This window comes from Notolepis coatsorum (assembly GCF_963971535.1).
Source record: "Notolepis coatsorum genome assembly, contig: SCAFFOLD_1420, whole genome shotgun sequence".
Lineage (NCBI taxonomy): Eukaryota > Metazoa > Chordata > Actinopteri > Aulopiformes > Paralepididae > Notolepis > Notolepis coatsorum.
The window spans coordinates 4,576-32,500 of record NW_028174699.1 but is presented as its reverse complement, the minus strand read 5'-3'; the positions used below and the strand labels follow the sequence as shown (position 1 = coordinate 32,500).

The window sequence follows — 27,925 nt, the reverse complement described above, 5'->3', positions numbered from 1 at the left end:
ATGTATGAATGCATGTGCGTGCACAGTTATATACACGTGCATCTGGTACAGAATGTGTGTGTGCGTGCACAGTTATATACACGTGCATCTGGTACAGAATGTGTGTGTGCGTGCACAGTTATATACACGTGCATCTGGTACAGAATGTGTGTGTGCGTGCACAGTTATATACATGTGCATCTGGTACAGAATGTGTGTGTGCGTGCACAGTTATATACACGTGGATCTGGTACAGAATGTGTGTGTGCGTGCACAGTTATATACACGTGGATCTGGTGCACTGCAGAATGTGTGTGTGCGTGCGTACCTGCAAGGGTAACATATTATGCATATGTCTGCTGACTGCATATAGATATTTATGAATGTATGTATGAATGAAGGCATGTGTATGCATCTGTGTGTGTGTGTGTGTGTGTGTGTGTGTGTGTGTGTGTGTGTGTGTGTGTGTGTGTGTGTGTGTGTGTGTGTGTGTGTGTGTGTGTGTGTGTGTGTGTGTGTGTGTGTGTGTGTGTTTGTGTGTGTGTGTGTGTGTGTGTGGTGTGTGTGTGTGTGTGTGTTTGTATTTACATGCGTCAATGACTCTCCCTACAGACTGCCCTGTACACACACAGACAGTGGTGGAAGAAGTACACAGTTCCTTTACTTGAGTAAAAGTAGAAATACCCAGATAAATGGGTACTCTGGTCAAAGTAAAAGTCCTCCATTAGAATTCTACTCAAGTAAAAGTATTTGTGTATTATGGTAAAGTAAGGTATGTCGTCCAGTTATGCTGCTCTGATTATGTCCTCCTGTGAAAGTATATCATCTTCATACACCTTAACCATGTTTTCTATGCAAATTTTTTTTCTTAAAAGTAACTAGTAACTGATGGGTTCAGATAAATGTAGTGGAGTAAAAAGTACAATATTCCCCTTAAAATGTAGTGGAGTAAAAGTATAACGTTCCCAAAAAAAAGGAAAATACTCCCATAAAGTACAAGTAGCTCGAAATTGTACTTGAGTACAATACTTAGTTACTTTCCACCACTACACACAGAACACTGTCTTCCTTCCCTCTAATCCCTCCATCATTCCTGAGTGTCTGTCACTTCTGGCTCGCCACTGTCCCAGCCTCTTAACGCCTCTCTTTTCATTGCTTCTCTGTCTCCCCCTGGTGGCCGGGATTAATCACACATTCTCAGTCTTATTGCGCCTCCCTGGCTAGAGCCTGCTGCATTTCACCAGTTCTTGACATACCTGCGGTGTGTAGAAGTGTGTGTGTGTGTGTGTGTGTGTGTGTGTGTGTGTGTGTGTGTGTGTGTGTGTGTGTGTGTGTGTGTGTGTGTGTGTGTGTGTGTGTGTGTGTGTGTGTGTGTGCATTTCTTGTCTTTCTGTCTGTCATTGTGTATTTGCTTTTGTGTGAAAGTGTATGCATGTGTGTGTATCTGTGTGTGTGTGTGTGTGTGTGTGTGTGTGTGTGTGTGTGTGTGTGTGTGTGTGTGTGTGTGTGTGTGTGTGTGTGTGCATGTGAATCTGTTTTCATGTGCAAGCACACCATGAGTAGTGGTGTGTGTGTGTGTGTGTGTGTGTTTCTCTGATCTGTTATTCTGTCTGTATGTCTGTCTGTCTGTCTGTCTGTCTGTCTCTCTCTCTCTATCTTTGTGTGTGTGTGTGTGTGCACGCTTTGCGTGCGTGCTTGTGTGTGCTTGTGTGTGCTTGTGTGTGTCTATATGGTTCTCTGGGTATGACATGTATATTTTTTACAGCTTTGTTCCAGATCTGTATTCAGCTGATTATGTGATAATCTGTCTTAATGACGGGAGTGCACGCCACAACGTCTTGACTAATCTCTGTCTCTTCTCTCTCTTTTTCTCATCTCTACTCCACCCTTCCTCTATCTCTTCTCCTTTTTTTCCTTTACATGCCTCTCTCCCCCATCCATCTCTCTTTCTATCCCTCTATCCTTTCCCTTCTCTCCCTCTCACCCCCCTCCCCCCCTCTTCCACCTCCCCCCCTCTCTCTCTCTCTCTCTCTCTCTCTCTCTCTCTCTCTCTCTCTCTCTCTCTCTCCATCTCTCCATCTCTCTCCCCCCTCCCTCCATCCCTCCCTCTTCCACCTCCTTCCCTCTCTCTCTCTCTCCCCCCCTCCCCCTCCATCCCTCCTCCCCTCTCCCTCACTTTCTCTACAGCAACAATGGGCAAAGGAGAGAAGCAGGAGGGAGCCAGGAAAGTGTGTGAGTCGTCTCCACTGCAGTATTGATGACCCAATGATTTCCTGCAGATGCCAGCCAGCCAGACAGACAAACAGCAGCCAACCAGACAGACAGACAGACAGACAGACAGACAGACAGACAGACAGACAGACAGACAGACAGACAGACAAACAGACAGACAGACAGACAGACAGACAGACAGACAGACAGACAGACAGACAGACAGACAGACAGACAGACAGACAAACAGCCAGACAGACAGACAGACAGACAGACAGACAGACAGACAGACAGACAGACAGACAGACAGACAGACAGACAGACAGACAGACAGACAGACAGACAGACAGTCAGACAGACAGACAGACAGGCAGGCAGGCAGACAGGCAGGCAGAAGGAGTGAGGCTCATCCCAGAATCTGAATCACGGTGAGAGAGTTCCCAACCAACCAACCCAGTAGAAGTAACCCAGGCAAGACATGATGCTAAACCTGATGTTTTGTTGTGGGAACGCTGTACAGCTGAGTGATCGTTGTGCTTTGGTGTTTAAGTTACTGGCTTGTCGCCATAAGTTATGTCCACTGACCGGTGTTGTGAATAAAATGGTATAGATTTTTTGGGGGGTACGCTTATTGACAGTGATCGAGTACTCGAGTCCTGGACTGATTTTCAGGACTCGTGACTCGACTTGGACTTGAGCACTGATGACTCGGACTTGGACTTGGACTCGAGCATTGACTGCATTCGGACTCGGAAGGTGCAGACTCGGACTCGGACTTGTTATTTGATAAATACAGTTGTTGTTTTTTTGTTTTTTAAACATTTGGCATCAGATATTGATGGCTAGTGCATTTGTTTGGCTATTGTGTCACAAAGCAAATGAACTCCCTTTGAAACGGTGACCGCTGTGTCATTTATGTTTAATGTAGACCCTTTTTTATTTGTACGTCAGCTCTTTGACTGCCAGAGTGGAGTGGACTCAACCTTGATGACTTGGACTTGGACTCGGACTAGGGCAGCGGTTCTCAAACTACGGGTTGCGACCCAAAGTGGGGTCGCGGATAGGTGACAGTGGGGTCGAGCATTGGCAACAACAACAAAAAGAATTCAAGAGAACAGCCGACCCAACTCAGATAGAGTGTCCCACCTGGCAGCTGTGTGTATTTGCCATGTATCGCCCCTACATCGACGGAGGCCGACACACAGTATTCCAATACTACATCCTGTGCATGTACAGTAATCGCGGAGGCCACGTCTGTATCAGATATTTGTGATCGGGGGGGCGGCTGGGTGGCGTAGCGGAGATTGCACTCGTCACCAATGCAAGAGACTCCGGTCTCGACTCCCCGAGTCAGCGTTGCCTGCGGCTTGGCCCAGTCGTCATACTATCTCAATTGACAGAGGTAGCGGGTGGAAGTCTATGGGTGGGGATTGGACGTTGTGGACAGCGACTCCTACAGGTCGGTTGGGTGACGCCTGCACAGCAGAGACAAGAAGTATCGGGGGCAGCGTGACCCTCCCACACGTTACTCCTCGCCACTGAGAGTCTGCGCTGTCTGGTGAAAAGATGCGACAGGCTGCCTCCTCGTGTACCGGAGGGGACACGTGATGCAAGGCTTCTATCCTCACTACAGCCGACCAGTGGGGGGCATAGTTTAGCAACGTTCAAGACAGGGGAGGGAAGAATTGGCAATACGAAATTGGGATGGGAGAAAAAAATTAAAAAATAAGGAGGAAAAAGTGGATCAAAAGAAATATATATATAAAAGAATTCAAGAGAACAGCCGACCCAACTCAGATAGAGTGTCCCACCTGGCAGCTGTGTGTATTTGCCATGTATCGCCCCTACATCGACGGAGGCCGACACACAGTATTCCAATACTACATCCTGTGCATGTACAGTAATCGCAGAGGCCACGTCTGTCAGATATTCATATTGTGATTGGCACTGTCTCGTAATTAAAGCACTTCCAGGGGGGGGGGGGGGGGGGGGGGCTTTCCAGGCCAAGCATATAAAGCTGATTTGATTAATTTAGGACAGGTATTGTAACCTGGACACTCGCAATGGATATGTTTCTTGTCAGAGGCGGTGCCGCTTGGCCGTGTGTTCCAAATGCTGGCAAAAGAAAGGTGGAATCTTTAGTCAATTATAGCGGCACTTGGAAACTAGACATGCTGAATTTAAAAACGGAACCGCTAGCTTTCAGAAAGAAAGAAAAAAAAACTATTTTGGAGCAGAGAAAACTGTGCTGAAAACGGTCAACGGTCAAATGCTTCGTTTATTATTATTATTATTATTATTATTATTATTATTATTATTATTATTATTATTATTATTATTATTATTATTATTATTATTATTATTATTATTATTATTATTATTATTATTATTATTATTATTATTATTGTTGTTGTTGTTGTTGTTGTTATTATTATTATTATTATTATTATTATTATTATTATTATTATTATTATTATTATTATTATTATTATTATTATTATTATTATTATTATTATTATTATTATTATTATTATTATTATTATTATCTAGCCGACATCTTTGACCGACTCAATGCGAGCTGGATTAAACTCTGTTTGTGGCACTGCAAAATAATCAGCAGAGATTTGGGGGTATTTACTCAGCTTGATGGCTTGAGGACCAGAATGTTGCTTAAAATAATTTGAAGCCCATCATCTGTAGCCACTAGAAGGGCTCATTGAACAATCTCGGAACAATTTTCCCGAACTATTTGGACAACTTGATCCAAGATCCGTTCATTACGCATGATGACGCACCAGGCTGTCAGACACAGACACTGTCTGAGCAGGAGGCGCTCATTGATCTTTCGTGTGACGAGCTGCTGAAAGACAAGTTCACTGGACAGGCCCTCGCAAAGTTCTGGATATCAGTCCGGAACGACTACCCAGTGTTGTGTAATGCTGCGCTGAGAAAGCTTGCCACGTATCATGGAACTGTTCAAATGTACAAGCACACCCTTCCCATTACAGTATGTCTAGTTTTTTTTATATTCTTGAAAAACGCATGGGAACGCATTTTCTTTTCTTTTTTATGTTCTGGCAACATATTTTGGCTAAATGCCTCGTTTTATAAATGTGTATACAGAAACAATTCCGTTGCTTTTGTTGATAATATTCATTAATTTAATTGATAACATAGTGCTGTAATTTCATTTTCTAATAAATATGCATGATCAAGTTCAACAACGTGTGCTTTTATTTTGATATTCCTTATTTCCACGTTAAAATGACGTGATACATTACATGGGGTCGTGGTATAAAATAGTTTGAGAACCCCTGGACTAGGGTGATGGGGACTCGACTGGGACTCGACTCAGGCTCTTCTTCGGTGACTCTGACTTGGACTTGGACTCGAACACTGGGGTCTCGAGACTGGACTCGGACTCTCTAGTGACTCGACTACAACACCGCTTATTGATGGCGCTGTGTTGCCTGTGACCTCTGTTTTCACCAGGGCAGGGATTTAACCCTTTCACTGCCACACTACAGAAGGTTAACCCTTTACTGTGTGATAGTAAAGGGTTAACCTTCTGTAGTGTGGCAGTGAAAGGGTTAACCTTCTGTGTATTGTCACAGTGAAAGGGTTAACCTTATGTGTATTGTCGCAGTGAAAGGGTTAACCTTCTGTGTATTGTCGCAGTGAAAGGGTTAACCTTCTGTGTATTGTCGCAGTGAAAGGGTTAACCTTATGTGTATTGTCGCAGTGAAAGGGTTAACCTTCTGTGTATTGTCGTTCTGTGTATTGTCGTTAACCGTGGTAGTGTGGCAGTGAAAGGGATTTAATGTCGGGAGGTTTCCGAGCTCAAGCCCAAATGTCTCCGAATGGAGTGCGGAGCAGAGCGGTGTTTACTGGTCCTGGGTATGAGATCGACTCGGAGAAGAGAAAACATTAAGAGGAGAGAAGACGTGATTAAACTGGGTTGTTGTCAACAGCACTACAATACATGGAAGAGGATGTACAACCAGCGCTGTGTAGAGCTGTTCAACCCACCCAGGGATTATAAAGTTATCTAATCTCCTTTCTTGTTTTTTCTTATCTTATCCTATTTTATCTTACCTTATCTTATCGTATTTTATCTTACCTTATCTTATCTTATTTGATCTTACTTTACCTTACTTTACCTTACCTTATATTATCTTATCATATCATATTTTATCTTACCCTACCTTACCTTAACTTATCTTATCTTATCTTATCATATATTAAATGATAAGATAATATAATGATAAGATAATATAATATATATAATATTGTCCTTTGCGAGTGTGACTGAAAAAACTGAGGGCGCTCAATCCTAACAATCAAGGACAGTTTCCCTATGATCTCAAACAAGCCAGAGTCATTCCGCTTTACAAAAAAGGCAATAAACTAGACCCAGGGAACTATAGGCCTGTGTCGATTCTTAGTGCGGTGTCCAAAGTCATAGAAAGGATCATTCATGATCAAATAAACGAATACCTCTCTACAAACAACCTGTTGTTCGAGCTCCAGTCTGGATTTAGAACATCATATTCCACAGACACATGTTTATTATATCTGACAGATCAAATTAAAACAGAGGTGGACAAAGGTCAATTCTGTGGGATGGTTTTAATAGATTTACAAAAAGCCTTCGACACCGTTAACCACAACATACTTTTATATAAACTGAAGGCTATGGGTTTTAACAGTATATCTTTAAGGAATGGAGTCATATCTGAGAGGCAAGAAACAGAAACAAGTAGTGGAAATGAATGGGAGCATCTCCTCCTCACTCCAACAGATGTGCGGGGTGCCGCAAGGGAGTATTTTAGGACCACTTTTATTTCTTTTATATGTCAATGACATGAAAACTGCCTGTGAATGTAACTTGTTTTTATTTGCGGACGAGCTGCACTCATGGTCTCCCATCAGGACAAAAGAGAAGTTGAGAGGTCACTCAGTCTAGACTGAGCTTGTCAAGATTAGTCATTGGCTGGTCGAAAATAGGTTATCCCTCCACCTGGGTCAAACCTAAGCTATCCTTTTTGGCTCTGCCATTCAACTTAAGAGGTCTCCTGGGTTCAAAGTAGTGGTAGGAGATATTGAGGTTACAGCAAAGGAGGAAGTCACATACCTAGGATGTGTTTTGGACAACACCTTATCAGGGGTGAGCATGGCACAAAAGGTGGTCTCAAAGATCAACCAGAGAATAAAATGTCTCGGCAGAGTGTCCACCTATATTAACAGGTCAGCCTTAGAAGTACTGGCAGGGGCCCTGATCCAATGTCATTATGACTACGCCTGCTCCTCCTGGTACACTGGCATCACAGTAGCACTGAAAGGTAGGCTACAGACAGCTCAGAACAAATTAGCTAGACTGATTCTAAAACTCCATCCCAGGACTCACCTTACACAGACACATTTTAACAGCCTCAAGTGGCTCAGGGTTGAGGAGAGGGTCTCTCAATTAAAACTCAACATGATACACAAGATACTCAGGAATACTGTCCCTCAATACCTTAGTGGATATTTTAACAGGGTAAGAGATGTACACAGACATGCCACCAGGGGGATTCCTACAGTGAGATGTATTAGAAAAATAGGCCAAAACTCATTCATATATTCAGCAGCAGTACTATGGAATAGCCTACCAATGGAGTTGAAGTCCATAAGCCCCTTCTCCACTTTTAAATCAGCTATAAAGAGGTGGATCATAAGTAGCAGAAGCTGGGAGTAGTGAACAACGGGTTTCTAATATGTGTTCTTCCTTTTTATTATTTTTTTTTATTATTCTTTTATTGTTTATTAAATGGAATATATATGCATGTATTATTGGTATTGCACAGTTGAACAATTTGATTGTAAGTTGTCTGCAATATGTCGCCCCCCATCCCCTCCCTGGTTTTTCTTTTTATACCACACATCCTGACACACAGACACTACAAACACACACGTCCACACACCAGTACACAACTCCACGGACACCAATGATGAAGGACCGCAATGTAAACAAGCCTATGGCTTTATTGTGTTTGTTTAATCCTATTGGTAAATGGTGAGCCGATATGTATACCTATTCACCTGTGTTCAAATGTATGTGTTATCCATTCTAAATCAATAAACTATTCAATTCAATTCAAATTCAATATTACCTTACCTTATCTTATCATATTTGATCTTACCTTACCTTACCTTATCATATTTGATCTTACCTTATCTTAACTTATCTTATCTTACCTCACCTTATCTTATCATATCTTACCTTATCTTACCTTATCTTATCTTACCTCACCTTATCTTATCATATTTTATTTGACCTTACCTTACCTTACCTTACCTTACCTTACCTTACCTTACCTTACCTTACCTTACCTTACCTTATCTTATCTGAGATCAGTAACCAACCCCATGTTGCTGTAGATTTGGGAGAGATTTGCAGACATTTGGAAACAGAGTGTGTGGAGCGTGTAAATACTGTCTTTAACTTAATCTAATGGATTATTATGTGTTTTCCCTCAGGTCCTCGGATCATCCCGCTAGACGGCTGTAACTAGACGGCTGTAACTAGACGGCTGTAACTAGACGGCTGTAACTAGACGGCTGTAACTAGCGAGAAGACGAGCTAGAAGACTCCAAGGAGACCTCCTCCTCTCGCTCCCTGGGATCCTTTTGTGACATCAGTCGAGACCTTTGCGTTTCCGTTGGATGAGTGGCCTGTCGGAGCCCCTGCGTTCCGGCGGAGGTGGACCAGGGGCCTGCGGGGGGCCTCTGGCTGAGGACGAGGCTCTCGTGGGGGGCTCTGAGGGACTGGCGGGGCCCGGGGTCTGGACCGGGGAACCGGGGGTCCAGGAGGGGCCCCTGGAACCCCCAAACGATGGACCGTCGCCTGTGACCTACGTCCCCCCCACCTCTCCCTCCCTGGCCAACGGCCACCACCTGCACCGGCGCCTGGGGCTGGAGAGACGCAGCAGGCACCCCGAGACCCAGACGCTGGAGGGGGCGCTCCGCAACATGCAGACGCGCGCGGACCCCGACGGTCCGCTCGCCACGGAGTCCGAGCGACCCAGAACTCTCTCCCCGCCGGAGGCGACGCGCGCGGCCTCCCCTCTGCCCCTGCCCCTGCCCCTCCTCCCACCTGTCAATCACCCCGCCTCCGCCAATCAGCCGGCGGCCCCGGTCCTCGCGGCGGAGACGGACCTCCCACCGAGCCCCTCCTCCTCTCACCCGGTGGAGGCGGAGAGGAAGTACGCCCTCCGCAGCTCCGGACGACCGCGTTTCCCCTGTCACCTCCGCAAGTCCTCTCGCCTCCGCAGAAGCACGGAGGACGGGGAGAGGAGAGGAGGGAGGGAGAGAGGAGGAGGAGAGGAGGAGGAGGACGAACCGGCAGAGGAGAAGATCTGGAGGATCAAAGAGGAGGAAGTGACAGTGGTTGAGAAAGAGCGCCCCTCTGTGGAGGCTGCGGTCCCTGCAACCCTGTGCCCCACAGACATACCTCTAGCTCTGACTGTTCCTAAACCTGTTCCCAAGGTCATACCGAAACCTGTCCCTAAGGTCATACCGAAACCTGTCCCTAAGGTCATACCGAAACCTGTCCCTAAGGTCATCCCCAAACCTGGGCCTATACCTAAACCTGTTTCTAAAGTTATACCTAAACCTGGGCTTATACCTAAACCTGGACCAAAATCTGGGCTTAAATCCGGGCCTACACCTAGACCTAAATCCGGGCCTACACCTAGACCTAAACCGGGGCCTAAATCAAGATCCGTACCAAGACCTGGTCCTAAATCTGTGTCCCGCCCGTCCTCCCGCCCTGCCTTCCCCTCGCCCTCCCCCCTGAACCGACCGCCCTCTCACCTGCCGTTTCCTCACTCCTCGCCGTCGACCAACTCCGTGCCTCGGCCACTCGCGAAGAGGGAGGAGTCCGCCGTCGCCGACGCTTCTCTCGGCACCAAACCGAGGCGTGGTCGCTTCGTCGGGGTAAACTCATCATCTGTCATCAAGTGTCAACGCATGGCGGCGATTACATTTATTAGAGTAGAGGTGGGAATGTGGCTCGGCCGACATTTTGGGAAATTTGCTTACCGTCTTTCTCCAGAGAGAGACAAGAAGATAGATACCAGTTTCCTCTTTGTGCGTTCAGTAGAAAGCCATCTGGCTGCACGTTAGCCTAGCTTAGCACAATGAATGGAAACGGATGGTTAGTTGGACCATGAATGAATGTCCGCTTCTATTCATTGTGCTAAGCTAGGCTAACATGGAGCCAACTTTATTCATCTTTATAAAGTCCCAACACTATACAAATATACAATATACAATATACAAACTAAAGTTAGGGTTGCCACCTTTGACCAGTAGAAATAAGGGACACCTGTCATCGAGCGTGCGCATAGCGCACGATAAAAGAAAATGGCGGTTTTGGGGCGTTTTTTGGGCGAAAATGGGCGGATTTTGTCACTATTTATTTTTTTTACTTTATTTCGGTTTTAGGGTTAGGGTTAGGGTTAGGGTTATGTTATTTAATTATTTTGGGGAGCCAGCCCCCCAAACTCCTGAAATGCATAGAAATCTATGAAATCTAAATAAAACAATCTATGACATTTATATTAAAAAGAGCTAGCCCCCAAAACCCCTAAAATACATAGAAATCTATGCATTTTGGAACAGTTACTATATATTGTCAAGAAAGCATTTAGTCATACTTAAAGTTTAAAGTGCTTTATTTGCATTTAACATTGTTTAAATAAATTGGCTGAACTATAGCCTCAACTTGAGCATAATACTGTATGCATATAAAGTGCTGTAAAAACGAAGCCTGGGAACACTTTTACTGAAAGAGGACAATAATACAATGAAACACGTGTGACCCAAATTAAAAGATTAATACAAAATAAAGTGCAAAGAAGAGTATAGGCTCTGGGCTAGGGCTGGGCGATATGACGATATTATATAAATATCGGGTACAGTTCATTAACGATACACTTTTTAAACGTATCGTGGATATCGTGATGTTTTGACCAAGAGGCTTGTGTTGCGTCAATCTGGTCCACACGTTGACACTTTTGAACAGCGCCGCCCCACACACACACTACTGCATCAAAAGTTACTACTTATGATAACAAAGGCATTCGTTTTGTGGCATTAACGTTATATAGTTACACTTTCAATAACATCAGCGTATTTACATAGCAACGACCGAGGTCGACCTAGATATAGCAAGCGTTAGTCGTTCATATCTCAGCCCGTGCTGACTCAGTTGTGCCCATTCTGCGGTCTGTTAATAAAGTTTTCAATCAGACAGATGTATGGAAAGGCTTTTATTATAACATCCGTTGCAGTAAAATCATTATGCCTCCAGTCGTTTAGTCCTTCTGCGGAGCTAAAAGCTAAACGTCGGCCGCGGCGAGCTGCCATTGTTATTGTCATTGAGCTCTCCAATGGCGGAAGTAAAAAATTAATACGCGCTTGCCGATTGGTGCTAAGAACAGCAGGGCGGGTGCAAGCGATGTGACGTAATTGGCAGACGCGACTGTCAATCAAAATGATTCTGTTTGCCGACTGAATGAATGAGAACGTTATTAACAGATTGCAGCATGGGTACAATACAGTACAGCTCAATACAACAACAGTCAACAGTGGACTGGAGGATGCAGACCAGAGAAAGACTTTCGTCTTGTTTACATCAGGGTCCCCCATTTTCAATTCATCATATTTCATATCTAAATCATATAATATCTCATTGCTAAATATATGCAATATATAATCTAATAATCCAATAATCTAAATCTAATATATAATATAAAAATGCTAAATGCATGGGTATTTTATTTTGTCTTTAATGTTAGCTTGCAAACTCAAATACTGTCTTGGTAAGCCTCATAATGAATTGTTTGGGGAAAAAAAGAAAAACATCGTGATGCGTATCGTGTATCGCCGAAAGGTCAGAAAATATCGTGATATCATATTTAGGCCATATGGGCTGCCAGGGAAGGTAAATAGAAATACTGACATCTAGTTAAAAACACAACCAGATAAATAAGATGTAATATCCCATACCAAATCATTCTTCCAGTCATGAATAACTGTGAAACCTGTGCTTGTGTCCTTTGCGTTCTTATATTTCGGGCATGTTGTTCTCCTGATGCATGCTGTCTGATGTCAGTCAGTCCACCATGCGCCACAGAAAACACACGCCTACCTACATACTTTGCAGTTTGCTTTGTAAACATCTCCACTGACTATCACGCCAGAGGTTTGCCTCGCCCCACTCAGGTCTGTACTTCTGGAGGCGTTTTGTCTTTTTAGGACGCGGTGGAGTCACAGTGTCTGCTGTAGACAATCATTCCAAAGCGTCTTCGAAAAGAAATCACGCAGCGCAGACTCTCTGATTGGCACAACGGCACAGAACTCTTCTTAGCAACGTGAAAGCGCTAATTCTCATTGGTCGGTGAGCTGCCATGTCTGTTTATTTTCCACAACTTTTGGCCACACTTTTGCTTGTTTTTGTAGGTCGGCTGGCTCATTTCTCTCACTAAACTGGCAACCTTAAAATACGGGACAAAGGGCGTCCCGTATCAGTTCAATACGGAACGCGTCTTTTAGTTTCCAATTGCGGGACGATTCCGTATTTTAAGGGACGGGTGGCAACCCTAACTAAAGTACAACCTAAGTGCAATACAATGAAGTAAAAATGCAGACAATGAAGAAAAAAAATGCTAAATGCAAAGATGTGGTATGGATGTAGTGCAAATCTCTTTAACAGATCAAATATGGTGCAGTGTTAAAGTGTTTAAAGTGTCTAAAGTGAGTGTTAAGGTGAGTGTGTGCATGTGGACGTGTGTGCAGTGAGTGTAGAGGTACAATATTCCCCTTGAAATGTAGTGGAGTAAAAGTAATAAAGTTCCCTAAAAATGAAAATACTCACATAAATAGCTCGAACATGTACTACAAATACTTAGGGCGGGATCCACAAAGAATGGATTGCACGGTGCTAATTGCACCCTTTGTGCAATCTGTTAATACAATTTTCAATAAATCAATCACCACAGCAGATTGCAGAACGGGTACAGTACAGTACGGCTCAATACACACAATGTGTTTAAGGGGATGCAGACCAGAGAGAGACTTTCCTCTTGTTTACATCAGGGTCCCCCATTTTCAATTCATCATGAATTGTAAGTAAGGCTGCAATTAGCACCGTGAAATCCCTTCTTTGTGGATCCAGCCCTTAGTTACTTTCCCCCACTGCCCTGTCAAGCTCAATCCCCTGTTTACCCCCCCCCCCCCCCCCCCCCCCAGGTGAGGAAGATCGTGGTGAAGGTGGCTCGCATCCCGGTGAACCTCAGCCGGCGGCAGAAGAGCTACAAGATCTCCAACCTGGAGACGCCGGCGGGGCCGGAGAAGGAGGGGGGCGAGGGGTGCGAGGCCCGCGAGCCCACGGCGCTGCTCCGCATGAAGAACAACGGCAAGAGCGTCATGGTGATGTTCCCGCCCGGCGAGCTGCCCGTCATCCTCAAGCGCCGGCGCGGCCGCCCGCCCAAGCAGGCGCTGCCGGGGGCGTTACCGGGGGAACCACTGAACGCCGGGGGGGCCGGCGGCGGCGGCGAGCAACCCAAGAAGCCCCGGAGGCGGCGCCGGGCCAAGCTGCCGTCGCCCCACCCGTCCTACGTCAACGACACCAACGACGTGAAGACGGAGTACGGGGACGTCTTGTCCAAGCTGGCGTTTTTGAACCGGCAACCCCCGACCACGGGCCGCTGCTCGCCGCCCCGCTGCTGGACGCCCAGCGAGCCCGAGAGCTTCCACACGCCGTCGGAGAACCCCGGGCTCTCCACCCTGCTGCACCGCCTCACCGGCTTCCGGCGCCGGGGGGGCGGCCGGGGGGGCAGCGTGGGGGGGAGGGGAGGCGGGGCGGCGGGCGGCGGCGGCGCAGGGGGGTGCGGCGAGGGCGGCAAGAGCACGTTCAGCGACTTCTTCGAGTCCATCGGGAAGAAGAGGAAGCTGAGCCCCCCGTCCGAGCCCGGGTCGAACAGGAAACGGGGGAAGGGCGGGTGCGGCCGGGGGGGCGGGGTGGTGGGGAGCGAGGTGGGGGGGGAGAAGCCGGTCAAGAAGAGGCGTCCGAGGAAGAACGGAGCGCTTAAGGGGGAGGCGTCCAACGCGGGGCAGGACTGGGCCAACGGGGCCGGCGGCTGGGGGGACGAGTGCACGGGCAGGGAGAAGGGCCCGGGTGGGTACCAGGCCTGTGGATCGCCGAGGGGGGGCTTTCCCTCCTGTGACGCGGGGCGAGGCGGGGGGTACGGCAGCCCGGGGGGGTGCAGGGGAGCGGGGGGGCCGACCGGCGAGGACTCACAGGGCCTGTTCGCCGGATACTTCCGGTCGCTCCTGGACTCGGACGACTCCTCGGATCTATTGGACATCTCCTCGTCCCGGGCCGACCCCCGCAAGGCCCCGTCCACCCCCGGCTACGAGCCCTCCAGCCCGGCCCCCGGCCCCGGCTGGTCCCCCGCCTTCTCCTCCAAGCGCAGCCCCAAGGGAGTGGGGGGTGGCGTGGCGGAGGGGCCCTCCCTGTCGCAGTGCTCCTCCAGCCGGCCTCCCTACAGCTACAGCGGCCTGGCCCAGACCTCCCCCACCACCTCCACCTACCACAAGGCCACGCCTCCGTCCCTGTCTCTCTCCCGCTCCCCCAGCTCCCCCCACCCTTCCTCCTACGGCCACTACCAGTCCGGCTACCCCTCCTCCCCCTCCCCCGCAGCGGCAGGGGCCGCGGGGCCACAGAGGTCCTCGGACTGCAGCTTTTCATACGGCAAGGCCACCCCCGTCGGCCAGGGTCAGATGGGCTATTCCGGCTACCAGGCGGCGGTCAAGCGGGGCTACAGTGGATACCCCGGAGGGGTCCATTCCTCCACGGGGAGGGGGGAGTCAACGGGACCCACTTCACCGGGAGGAGGGTACATGTCCATGGCTAAGAACAGCCCCTTCGGCTCGTCCCCCCCCCCAGAGGGTTACAGGAACTACTCCTCCAACCAGTGGGGTTATAGGTAAACAGCTTTTACAGGCACCCTTATAGCTGCTTATAACTGTTTATAACTGCTTATAACATTAACGTTACCATAGAAATGTTCCAGCTATCATCTGTATGTTCCAGCTGTTAGCTAATCTTATCCAGGGTAATGCATTTTCTGAGTTATTATAAATATATTATTATACATTTTTGAAAACGGTAACTTCACCACCATTAGTAGCCACGTCTTTATTTATTATCTTATTGCCGTTTTCTTGTGATAACGACTTATTATTTCGTTATCGATATAACAAAGTCCGTTTTCTCGTGATAACGGATTAATTTATTTCATTAGCTCGATATAACAAAGATCGTTTTCCTGTGATAAAGGATTAATTCATTTCATTATCTCGATATTAACAGATAATTATCCAGAACCGCGTGCAGAACTCGTGGTTGATTGCGAGCTGGTTCATGGGATCACTCCGTCCTGATCTCAGCCTTCAAGAACTGCCACTGGCCATCTGTTGCTGTGCTGAACAACTTACTGAAATAAATTAATCCGTTATCACGAGAAAACGGACTTTGTTATATCGAGATAACGAAATAATAAGTCGTTATCGCGAGAAAACGGACTTTAACGGACTTTGTTATATCGAGATAACGAAATAATAAGTTGCTATCTCGTTACGGCAATAAAATAATAAATAAAGACGTGGCCGTTCTCGCCCGCCTCTATATCTGCTTTTTTATCTTTAGTAGTGACGAGACGTCGGCAGGGATCGTGTAAACAAAGCCATCACTGTTCACATCAAAACATTCCGAGTCCTGAGTTAGCGTTGACAGGGTAATACAAAGCACCCTCTAGACGTGCTGGAAGACTGGGATTAGCAGGTCGAATGAATCAATCGATGATGAAATACGTTCCTCGTTACCAGAGCAGATCAAACCAACGAGAAGAGCTCAACACACGGTCCTATCAGCAAACGCATGGGTGCGGGTCAACTGTGATGAAACACTTTGACGTGTGCGATCATCACCCCAGTGCGGTTGGGATTTGGAGAGCTGATGATGTAATAATATAGCGATGATGTCATTGAACGCTACAGGGTTCCATTAGAATTGGAATTCTGAGGAAATCCTTGAAAAATCGTGAAAAATCTTGAAAATCTACATCATAGGAACTTTCAGAAAACCTGTCTACCCCACGGCCCTCAATCACCCACTGCGTTGAAACCTTTGTGTGAGAAGAAGGACGCTTCGAGTATTCCATGATAATGAATTACTACTGAAGCCCTAAGACCTCCACAGGTTCACGGAGAGTCAACATCCAACATTAGCCAGTTCGGGCTTTCTGCTCCTCCACTCCCAGTCTGTAGAACGCTCTCCCTGACCACCTGAGAGCACCACAGACTGTGGAACGCTCTCCCTGACCACCTGAGAGCACCACAGACTGTGGAACGCTCTCCCTGACCACCTGAGAGCACCACAGACTGTAGAACACTCTCCCTGACCACCTGAGAGCACCACAGACTGTGGAACGCTCTCCCTGACCGCCTGAGAGCACCACAGACTGTGGAACGCTCTCCCTGACCACCTGAGAGCACCACAGACTGTAGAACACTCTCCCTGACCACCTGAGAGCACCACAGACTGTGGAACGCTCTCCCTGACCACCTGAGAGCACCACAGACTGTGGAACACTCTCCCTGACCACCTGAGAGCACCACAGACTGTGGAACACTCTCCCTGACCACCTGAGAGCACCACAGACTGTGGAACACTCTCCCTGACCACCTGAGAGCACCACAGACTGTAGAACACTCTCCCTGACCACCTGAGAGCACCACAGACTGTGGAACACTCTCCCTGACCACCTGAGAGCACCACAGACTGTAGAACACTCTCCCTGACCACCTGAGAGCACCACAGACTGTAGAACGCTCTCCCTGACCACCTGAGAGCACCACAGACTGTAGAACACTCTCCCTGACCACCTGAGAGCACCACAGACTGTGGAACGCTCTCCCTGACCACCTGAGAGCACCACAGACTGTAGAACGCTCTCCCTGACCACCTGAGAGCACCACAGACTGTAGAACGCTCTCCCTGACCACCTGAGAGCACCACAGACTGTAGAACGCTCTCCCTGACCACCTGAGAGCACCACAGACTGTAGAACACTCTCCCTGACCACCTGAGAGCACCACAGACTGTGGAACGCTCTCCCTGACCACCTGAGAGCACCACAGACTGTGGGACACTCTCCCTGACCACCTGAGAGCACCACAGACTGTAGAACGCTCTCCCTGACCACCTGAGAGCACCACAGACTGTGGAACACTCTCCCTGACCACCTGAGAGCACCACAGACTGTGGAACACTCTCCCTGACCACCTGAGAGCACCACGGATGCTTTTAAAAAAGGGCCTCAAAATCCATCTTTTTAATAGAGCCTTTTGTTGATTTTTATCTAGTTTTAGCTCCACACATTTTATGTTCTTTTACCAGTTTTAGCCCTTCTTATTTTAATTTTTTTTTACTCTTTTACTAGTTTTTGTATTCTTTTACTCCTTACTAGTTTAGTCTTGCTTATTTTATATTCTTATTTTTTTTACTCTCTTGCTAGCTTTTATGTTATTTTACACTCAAGTTTCAAGTTTCTTTAATAGTTGTCATACAGAAGTACAGAATACTTTTATACAAAATGCTTCTTTCTGTTACGCTCCAGAGACTGTGCTAGACAAAAGATAAGTATGAAATAAAATAGTATAGCATGTAAAAATAGAAGTAAAAAATAGAAGTCACGTACGTAGACACAGTGTTCAGTATATACATATGTACAATGTTCGATGCAGAATAGAAGTAACTGAGTTACCATACAATATACAATATACTATGCAATATACTAATATACAATATACTATATAGTGCAAAGCAGAATGGGATGAGGTACAATTTAGGTACAATTTACAGTAAGGTGTACTGAGGTATGGGTTGTAGTGCAAATCCTTTACCAATAAATATAAATTGTGTTTAGGTGTTCTAAAGTGTGGAGAGTGGGTGCTGCAGTGTTTTGTTTGTTTAAAGTGAGTGTGTGTGTGTGGATGTGTGTGCTGTGAGTGCATTTGATGGTTGTTACATAGTGTTATTGTTCGTTGAGCATCCTGATGGCCTGGGGATAGAAGCTTCTTCTGAGTCTTTCTGTGCTTGCCATGAGACTCCGGTATCGCTTGCCTGACCGCAGCAGTTCAAAGAGGCAGTTGTTTGGGTGGCTGGAGTTCTTGATAATTCTCTTAGCCTTACCCATGCACCGCTTGGATTTGCTCCACAATTATAAAGCGCCCTACAAATCAAATATATTATTATTATTATTATTATTATTATTATTATTATTATTATTATTATTATTATTATTATTATTATTATTATTATTATTATTATTATTATTATTATTATTATTATTATTATTATTATTATTATTATTATTATTATTATTATTATTATTAGTTATAGCAGGCTGCCCTGGAGCCGAACTCACAGAGAGCACTCCACACAGGAAGCCAGACTCACTCCACACAGGAAGTCAGACTCACTCCACACAGGAAGCCAGACTCACTCCACACAGGAAGCCAGACGCACTCCACAGGAAGCCAGACTCACTCCACACAGGAAGCCAGACTCACTCCACACAGGAAGCCAGACTCACTCCACACAGGAAGCCAGACTCACTCCACACAGGAAGCCAGACTCACTCCACACAGGAAGCCAGACTCACTCCACAGGAAGCCAGACTCACTCCACTGGAAGCCAGACTCACTCCACAGGAAGCCAGACTCACTCCACAGGAAGCCAGACTCACTCCACACAGGAAGCCAGACTCACTCCACACAGGAGGCCAGACTCACTCCACAGGAAGCCAGACTCACTCCACACAGGAAGCCAGACTCACTCCACACAGGAAGTCAGACTAACTCCACAGGAAGCCAGTCACTCCACAGGCAGCCAGACTCACTCCACACAGGAAGCCAGACTCACTCCACACAGGAAGCCAGACTCACTCCACACAGGAAGCCAGACTCACTCCACAGGAAGCCAGACTCACTCCACTGGAAGCCAGACTCACTCCACAGGAAGCCAGACTCACTCCACAGGAAGCCAGACTCACTCCACACAGGAAGCCAGACTCACTCCACACAGGAGGCCAGACTCACTCCACAGGAAGCCAGACTCACTCCACACAGGAAGCCAGACTCACTCCACACAGGAAGTCAGACTAACTCCACAGGAAGCCAGTCACTCCACAGGCAGCCATACTCACTCCACACAGGAAGCCAGACTCACTCCACACAGGAAGCCAGACTCACTCCACACAGGAAGCCAGACTCACTCCACAGGAAGCCAGACTCACTCCACACAGGAAGCCAGACTCACTCCACAGGAAGCCAGATCACTCCACACAGGAAGTCAGACTCACTCCACAGGAAGCCAGACTCGCTCCACACAGGAAGCCAGACTCACTCCACACAGGAAGCCAGACTTACTCCACAGGAAGCCAGTCACTCCACAGGAAGCCAGACTCACTCCACACAGGAAGCCAGACTCACTCCACAGTACAGGAAGCCAGACTCACTCCACACAGGAAGCCAGACTCACTCCACATGAAGCCAGACTCACTCCACAGGAAGCCAGACTCACCTCCCGTGTTGAGGCCTATTTTTCCCCTCAGTGCTGACTTTCACTATAGTCTATTTGCCAACACAATGAACCCGGAAATTTTGGAACCACCAAACTTTTATGATAGATATGGATAGTATGGGTCACCAGCACTTAGAAACTGCCGGATGCTAAGTTGTACATGTTGGGCAACTTTTTTATTTGCATAATTAGCTACATTTGCATAATCACCTAAATGGACAAATCTCGGAAACTACTTGATCAATTTCAACAATGTTGGAGTGGTTTTGGGGGTTATTCGGGATGCTGAATCCATTTATGATACTCAAGAGTTTCGGAATTGCAATATTTACTGGAATTTACCAAATTTCTATTTCAAGAGAAATTCTGCTGAATAATATTATGGGGAAACTTACTCCTTGCTTATAGTCTTGGTTATCATAGGTCTACTGTAAGCTTTAAGTCCCACATTAACAAGGTGACAAAACATAATTCTTCCACCTTAGAAACAAAGCTAAAGTACAACCATTTATAAATCAAAAGGATGCTGAAAAACGGATCCATGCCTTTATTCCAAGCCGACTGAAGAAAATACTTCAGCTTATTCAACTCTCAGCTAGGCTATTACACTGGCTTCCGGTAACATTTAGAATTGATTTGAAGGTCCTCCTCCTTATGTACAAAGCCCTAAATGGAACCAGACCAAGCTATATTGGCAATTTTCTTGTCAACTACATGCCCCCAAGAACACTACGATCATCTACTTCTATCATATTGTATTTTTATTTTCTGCATTGCGTTTATTCTGTCTATTTTATGCTCATTTGATGTATAGTGTATTTTCTGCTGTGAAGCACTTTGGGCTGCAATTCTTGTATGGAATTTGTACAAATAACGTTTATTATTATTATTGCCATCCTTAGAGTTATTTGCTATCTCTATCTAGCAGGGCTAACATTTTTGAAATGGTTTTGTTAACCCTCCTGTTATCCTCAAATTGACTTTACACTCTTTATCCTTGGGGACATTTTGACCCCAGCTGTTTAAACCTCCAGAAAATTATCATAATCAAAAGTGTTACCCAAATGTATGTTTCAGGTGCTTCATGTTACTTTGTTGATTACCTAAATAATCATTTAAATAAAACATTACCCCTACTCCCCCCCACCCACCCAATTATACATACATAATATATATTATGTTGTTCAAGTGGGGAGTGGGCCCATGATAACTTTCCGTTTTTGGAAAGTAACGTGTCTGCTTGTGGTTGAGAGACAACAGGAGCATCTGCACTAAGGGTCTCATTATCATCAGAGGAGGACACCTCATAATCAGGGTCTCAGACACATTCTCTCCTATGTCACTTTCACCGTCAAATATCTGTGACAAAACTTCACTGGCATAAAACATTTTCTTCAAGGTAATTTTCAAATTAGAGTTTAGAAGGCTGCTATGCAAGCTATGTTTGCTCCTCCCCTATGTTGCGTAAAGTTTAGGTAGTCAAAAATCACAAATAACAATAAGAATACAGTCCGGGATATACATTCTAAAATATATACATTCTAAAATATACAGCCAAAAATATACAGTAAAATGTACAGTAATAAATGTAGAATTTCTTTAATAAAAATGTTTAAGTGTATATGTAAAAAATAAGAAGTCAAAAGTCCAGGAAGATTACCAGAGTTTGTACTGTCACTCTGTGGTGAGGCAGTGAGGCACAGTGATGCGTTGTATACTCTGATGGTTGTTGGAATTAAGGACTTCTTGTGCCGTTCAGTGTTGCATCTAGGGAGTAACACTGAACATGCTCCTTCTATCAGCCAAGTCTGTGTATAGCGTATGGGAGGGGTTGTCCGTGATGGTGTGGAGCTTAGCAAGGCTCTTCCTCTCTGACAGAGGAAGAATCTAGCTCCACTCCCACCATGTTACTGGCCTTCCTGACCAGCTTATTTGTCACATATAAGGTACATGTACATTACAGTGAAATGCTTGGTTCTGTATGAGCCCCCTGAGATTGTGCTTCAGACAGTAAAAAAGTAAAAAAAATAAAACCAAACACTATACAAAATATACAAACTAGTACAAGTACACAATGCAAACAAATGCAAAGATGAGTTAGAGAGGTAGTGCAAATATTTTACTAATAAATAGATACAATATGGTGTAGTGTTAAAAAGTGTTTAAAGTGAATGTTAAAGGTGGGTGTTATTCCATACACATGGAATATGTATCTCGATACGATAGAGGGCACACATTGTGAAAACAAAGAACAATTTACCGCCTAATAGAGGCCTTGCACAGAGTGTTTAGAATGCCCATTTCTCCTTGTTAGGGACCAAGCAGTGAGACAATGAGGAAACAGGAGTTGTAGATGAAAACTGGGGTGCAAAACCATTGCAAACCAAGAATTTGATAACTAGGCCTATAGATGGGTTTCTCGTCCACGTCAGCAAGGAGGCCAAAAGGAATGTAATAATCCTGGTCAGAACAATGGGGCAGACTGTATGAGGATACTTTGTAGGACATGACCTTGAGAACATTTTAAACTGTTTGGGGAGAGATTTCACACAGACACAACCAGGAATGAGGAAGATATGGATAGTGGTTTACCATTGTATCTCTTTGTTCCTGGATTGTAGCCAGCTCTTCATAACAACTCATCAACAATAGTCTTCCGGGATTCTGAAATCGGGGAGGAGATAGCGGGGGGAGCAAATTAATGAATGTGGATGACAGCCGTGATGTAAGTGATTTCAGCTACGGCTGTGGGGGTGCTGGAGACATGATCGAATAGACTTGTATGCGCCTGAATCTCCTGAAAACGGCGCGACCCATTCCTAATCGATCAGAACTAAATCGGCAGAGAAAAAGCCAATTTTTAAGCACCTATTCCCCATGCACATGCGCAGATTGCCCACGGATTGTGACGCCACGCACACCCGCCCTGGACTGTTCCATCAGAGGGGGGAGCTTCGGTGGTAGTGTGAGTGGCTACAGACCACTGCACTTAAATATAAACATTAGTCTACCTGGAGACTCAATGAGGTAATTGTAGATGTCGCCATAAGACGCGTCTGGCCATTTAGTGGGATCATTGTTTCATTATCCTGTTCGGCTGAAAGGACACTGGCCACCGAAGCTCGCCCCTCTGATGGAACAGTCCAGGGCGGGTGTGCGTGGCGTCACAATCCGTGGGCAATCTGCGCATGTGCATGGGGAATAGGTGCTTAAAATGGGCTTTTTCTCTGCCGATTTAGTTCTGATCGATTAGGAATGCAACCACTTACATCACGGCTCTCATCCACATTCATTCATTTGCTCCCCCCGCAATCTCCTCCCGATTTCAATGTAACGCAGAAGTGTAGTGGTCTATTAGGCGCTCTACAAATTAAAGTTATTATTATTATTATCATTCTGTTTACAACTGAACATTCCATGAAAATTATCTATAAATTCTGCATCTTCTGAAACATTTATAAACAGAAAATTCATAAAAAATTGCACCAAAATTTAGTAAATTCCAGTAAATATTGCAATTTTGAAACTTTTTTCTTCTCTTAAGTATCATAAGTGCTAATTATGCAAATACAAAAAGGTGCCCAACATTTACAATTTAGCATCCGGCAGTTTCTGAGTGCTGGGGATCCGTACTATCCATATCCATCATAAAACTTTGGTGGTTCCGAAATTTCCGGGTTCACAATGGGGCTCTATGTGGGATGGCAAATAGACTACTACTGTAAATAGTCCGAATTTACGATGCAGAACATATCAAATAGATCATATAATCTGCCTTCGCTTGTACAGTGTTGTGTTGTGGTGGAAGAAGTACACAGTTCCTTTACTTAAGTGAAAGTAGAATGTTAAAGTGGTATGTGGTCCAGTTATACTGCTCTGATTAAAGGTTATGTTAAAGTGGTATGTGGTCCAGTTATGCTGCTCTGATTAAAGGTTATGTTAAAGTGGTATGTGGTCCAGTTATGCTGCTCTGATTAAAGGTTATGTTAAAGTGGTATGTGGTCCAGTTATGCTGCTCTGATTAAAGGTTATGTTAAAGTGGTATGTGGTCCAGTTATGCTGCTCTGATTAAAGGTTATGTTAAAGTGGTATGTGGTCCAGTTATGCTGCTCTGATTAAATGTTATGTTAAAGTGGTATGTGGTCCAGTTATGCTGCTCTGATTAAAGGTCATGTTAAAGTGGTATGTGGTCCAGTTATGCTGCTCTGATTAAAGGTCATGTTAAAGTGGTATGTGGTCCAGTTATGCTGCTCTGATTAAAGGTTATGTTAAAGTGGTATGTGGTCCAGTTATGCTGCTCTGATTACGTCCTCTTGAAGTTGACAGGCTTAAAATGTGAAAGTATATAATCTGCATACGATTTTGCCATGTTTTCTATGCTAAATCTTTTTCTTCAAAGTAACTAGTTGGGTTAAGATAAATGTAGTGGAGTAAAAACTACAATATTTCCTTTGAAATGTAGTGGAGTAAAAGTATAAAGTTCCCTAAAATGAAAACACTCACGTAAAGTACAAGTAGCTCGAAATTGTACTTAAGTACAGTACTTGAGTAAAAATACTTAGTTACTTTCCCCCACCGGTGTTAGGAGTATGAATTTTTGGGACACGGTTTGCAAAACGAACGCAAGCGTGGTGGCATCGCTACCGGCGGTCAATAACGTTTCACGAACTCGACGTGCCAAACGTGAAAATGACCTGAAGATCCTCTCGTACCTCAAATGGATCCGTCATCAGCTCTATTCTATTTTCAATCTTTCGAAATGTTCTTATGTGCCCCAGTTGCTATTGCATGTACTTATTTGTGTTTCATTACACGTATTATGTACATGCTTACCAACTGTTTCGCCTGTTTTATAGCAACACTACCATCACCGACATCTAAGGTTTCTCCCCTCCATATTGCCTGTGGTGCTTTTTCCCCTATTGTTAGGTTTTTAGTGAGTTTCTCCTTACCTTCGCGTGGGGTATGTCTGGGAGTGGTGCATTCATTTATTCATTTTACATTTTATTTTGGACTTCATGGTGTTTTTTTGTTTTGTTCTTGATTTATTGTGATGTTTCTCCTTGACTTGTTTAAAGAAGACCTGTGGGGACATTAGCGTGTGTTGTCGGGCCTTACAAACACATTTGATTTGATTTGGATTTGATTTGTGTTGTTTGCTGTGCTTGTGTTCCCAGGCAGGGCTACGGAGGCTGGGGGGCCGACGGCTTCGGGTCCCAGTACCCCGGCTACAGCGAGTACGGCTCCATGGAGTCCAAGGACATCCTGGACATCTCCAACTACACCCCCCAGAAGGCCAAGCGGCAGCCCTTCCCCGAGAGCCTATCGGAATCCTCCTCCGACTCGTCTCACCTGGGCTCCGCGGCGACCGGCAGTGGCCCCGCCTCCTCCTCGGGGGGCGGGACCTACAAGCAGAAGGAGGCGGCTCCTGTGGGCGGCGGCGAGGGCGGCGGGCCCTCCAGCCTGTCCAGCCTGGAGAAGCTGATGATGGACTGGCACGAGAGCGCGGCGGGGCCCTCCTACAACTGGAGCCAGACGGTGCTCTTCCAGGGGGCCGCCAGCGGCAAGCAGGGCCGCGGCCGGAGGAAACGAGCGGAGCCGCAGTCCGAGAAAGAGGGGGGGTCCGCTCCGGCCCCCCCGGACTCCCCCTCCAGCCCCCCTCCTCCGACCCCCGCCCCGGGCCCGAAGCAGCGAGGCGGAGCGGGGGGGCGGCCCAGGGGTTCTCGAGGAGGAGGAGGAGGAGGAGGAGGAGGAGGCCGGGGGGGCGGGGGTCTGTCCCCGTGTCAGAGGAGCAGGGCCAAGAGCAACAAAGCCGCTTCGGGAGCCGGGGGCGCGGGTGCCGGGGGGGGGGGCCCTGCTGCGCTGTTCCAGGAGGGCCTGGACTACTACAGCGGGGACAGCAGCAGCCTCTCCCCCATGTCCACCAGCGCCCCCCCCGCGGCCCCCGCCGGCTACGGCCAGGACCCCTGTGAGTACCCCTCGCCCTACTCTGCCCACCCCCCCTCCACGCCGTCCTCTGAGGAGCGCTACCCCGCCCTCTACCACCCGGGGGAGTCGTCCTGCTCCATGTCGCCGCCGTACCCCCCGCCCAACCCCAAGCCCGCCCCCCCTCCCCCGCAGACCTACCACCCCGTCCCGTCGCGGACCTTCTCCCCCTCCTGCCCGGCGTCGCCGCGGATACCACCCCCCCACTGCGGCGGCGGGGGCACGGCGCTGAGCCCCCCCCTCCGCCCCCCGCCAGCTAAAGACTCCCAGTACCCCCAGCAGTACGACTCTTCTCCCAGCTACTGTAGCTCCCCCTACTGGTACGGAGGGGCGTCGCACAGCCCCAGCCCCCACCCCCACCCCCCGCAGCACAACGCGCACTTGAACACGCCCCCCGCCAACAACAACAACAACAACAATCCGCACGGCAACAACCCGCACACGAGCCCTAACCCTAACCCTAACCCGCACGCGCAGCACGTCAACCTGAACCCCCACGCGGCCCACAACACGCACCATCACAGCACGCAGCAGCCCCCCCACCCCAGCCTCAGCCCCCCCGCCTCCCAGCAGCAGCAGCACCCCGGCCCCCACCTGCACGGCAGCCCCCACTCCTCCCACGCCATCAATCAGCCCCACGCGCACCATGGCAACGCCAACAACAACCCCCACCTCCTCCCCCACCCCCACACGGGCCTCCACGCCCAGGCCCTGGTGTACGAGGAGCGCTCCCCTCCCTCCTCCGCCGCGCCCCCCCTCCTCCACAAGCGGGACAACAACAACATGCCCCAGCTCCACCCCCACCGCCAGGGCCCCCCGCCCCTGCCGCCGCACTCCCCCATGTACCCCAAGTCCCCCATGATGGACTCCTCATCGCCCCACCTGGAGGACCCGGGCAGCTACGCCATGCCGCACCATTCCTACCCGGGGATGGGTCACCACCGCTACGCTCCCCAGGCGGCCCGGGGAGGAGGGGGGGTGCTGTGCCAACTGCTGGAGCCCGCCGGCGACGACAGCTTCAGCGTCACCCGCCTGTAGCTGCAGGTAAAGTAGAGTCTGACCCGCCTGCAGCTGCAGGTAAAGTAGTTAAAGTAGAGTCTGACCCGCCTGCAGCTGCAGGTAAAGTAGTTAAAGTAGAGTCTGACCCGCCTGCAGCTGCAGGTAAAGTAGAGTCTGACCCGCCTGCAGCTGCAGGTAAAGTAGAGTCTGACCCGCCTGTAGCTGCAGGTAAAGTAGAGTCTGACCCGCCTGCAGCTGCAGGTAAAGTAGTTAAAGTAGAGTCTGACCCGCCTGCAGCTGCAGGTAAAGTAGAGTCTGACCCGCCTGCAGCTGCAGGTAAAGTAGAGTCTGACCCGCCTGCAGCTGCAGGTAAAGTAGAGTCTGACCCGCCTGTAGCTGCAGGTAAAGTAGAGTCTGACCCGCCTGTAGCTGCAGGTAAAGTAGAGTCTGACCCGCCTGCAGCTGCAGGTAAAGTAGAGTCTGACCCGCCTGCAGCTGCAGGTAAAGTAGAGTCTGACCCGCCTGCAGCTGCAGGTAAAGTAGAGTCTGACCCGCCTGCAGCTGCAGGTAAAGTAGTTAAAGGTGTTTTAGTTTTGTTTTTCATATCGCCCAGCCCTAACCGTGTGTCACGGATAATAATAATAATATATAATTTGCGCTTTTCAATAACCCAAAGACGCTGATAATAAGCAAAACAAAGAACAGAAGGACTTGGACTTGTTAATTGATAAATACAGTTATTTGATTTTTCTTTGTAATAGGCCCTAATCATTTGGCATCAGATATTGATGACTAGTGCATTTGTTTGGCTATTGTGTCACAAAGTAAATAAACTCCCTTCGAAACGGTGACCGCTGTGTCATTTATGTTTAATGTAGACCTTTTTTATTTGTATGTCAGTTCAGACTCAACCTTGATGACTCGGACTCGGACTCGGACTCGGACTCGGACTAGGGTAATGGGGACTCGACTCGGGCTCTTCTTTGGTGACTCGGACTCGGACTCGACTCGGGCTCTTCTTTGGTGACTCGGACTCGGACTCGGACTTGGACTAGG

General features: G+C 47.3%; 1 protein-coding gene across 1 annotated transcript; it reads left to right on the top strand.

Moving 5' to 3' along the window:
- Nucleotides 1–8,895: 8,895 nt before the first annotated feature.
- ahdc1 (AT hook, DNA binding motif, containing 1) lies at nt 8,896–26,908 on the top strand (the record flags this gene model as incomplete). Its single annotated transcript, XM_084338529.1, has 3 exons — nt 8,896–10,167; nt 13,486–15,224; nt 25,063–26,908. 3 exons carry the CDS (start codon nt 8,896–8,898, stop codon nt 26,906–26,908), a joined length of 4,857 nt encoding a protein of 1,618 aa, XP_084194655.1.
- Between the last annotated feature and the right edge of the window lie 1,017 nt (nt 26,909–27,925).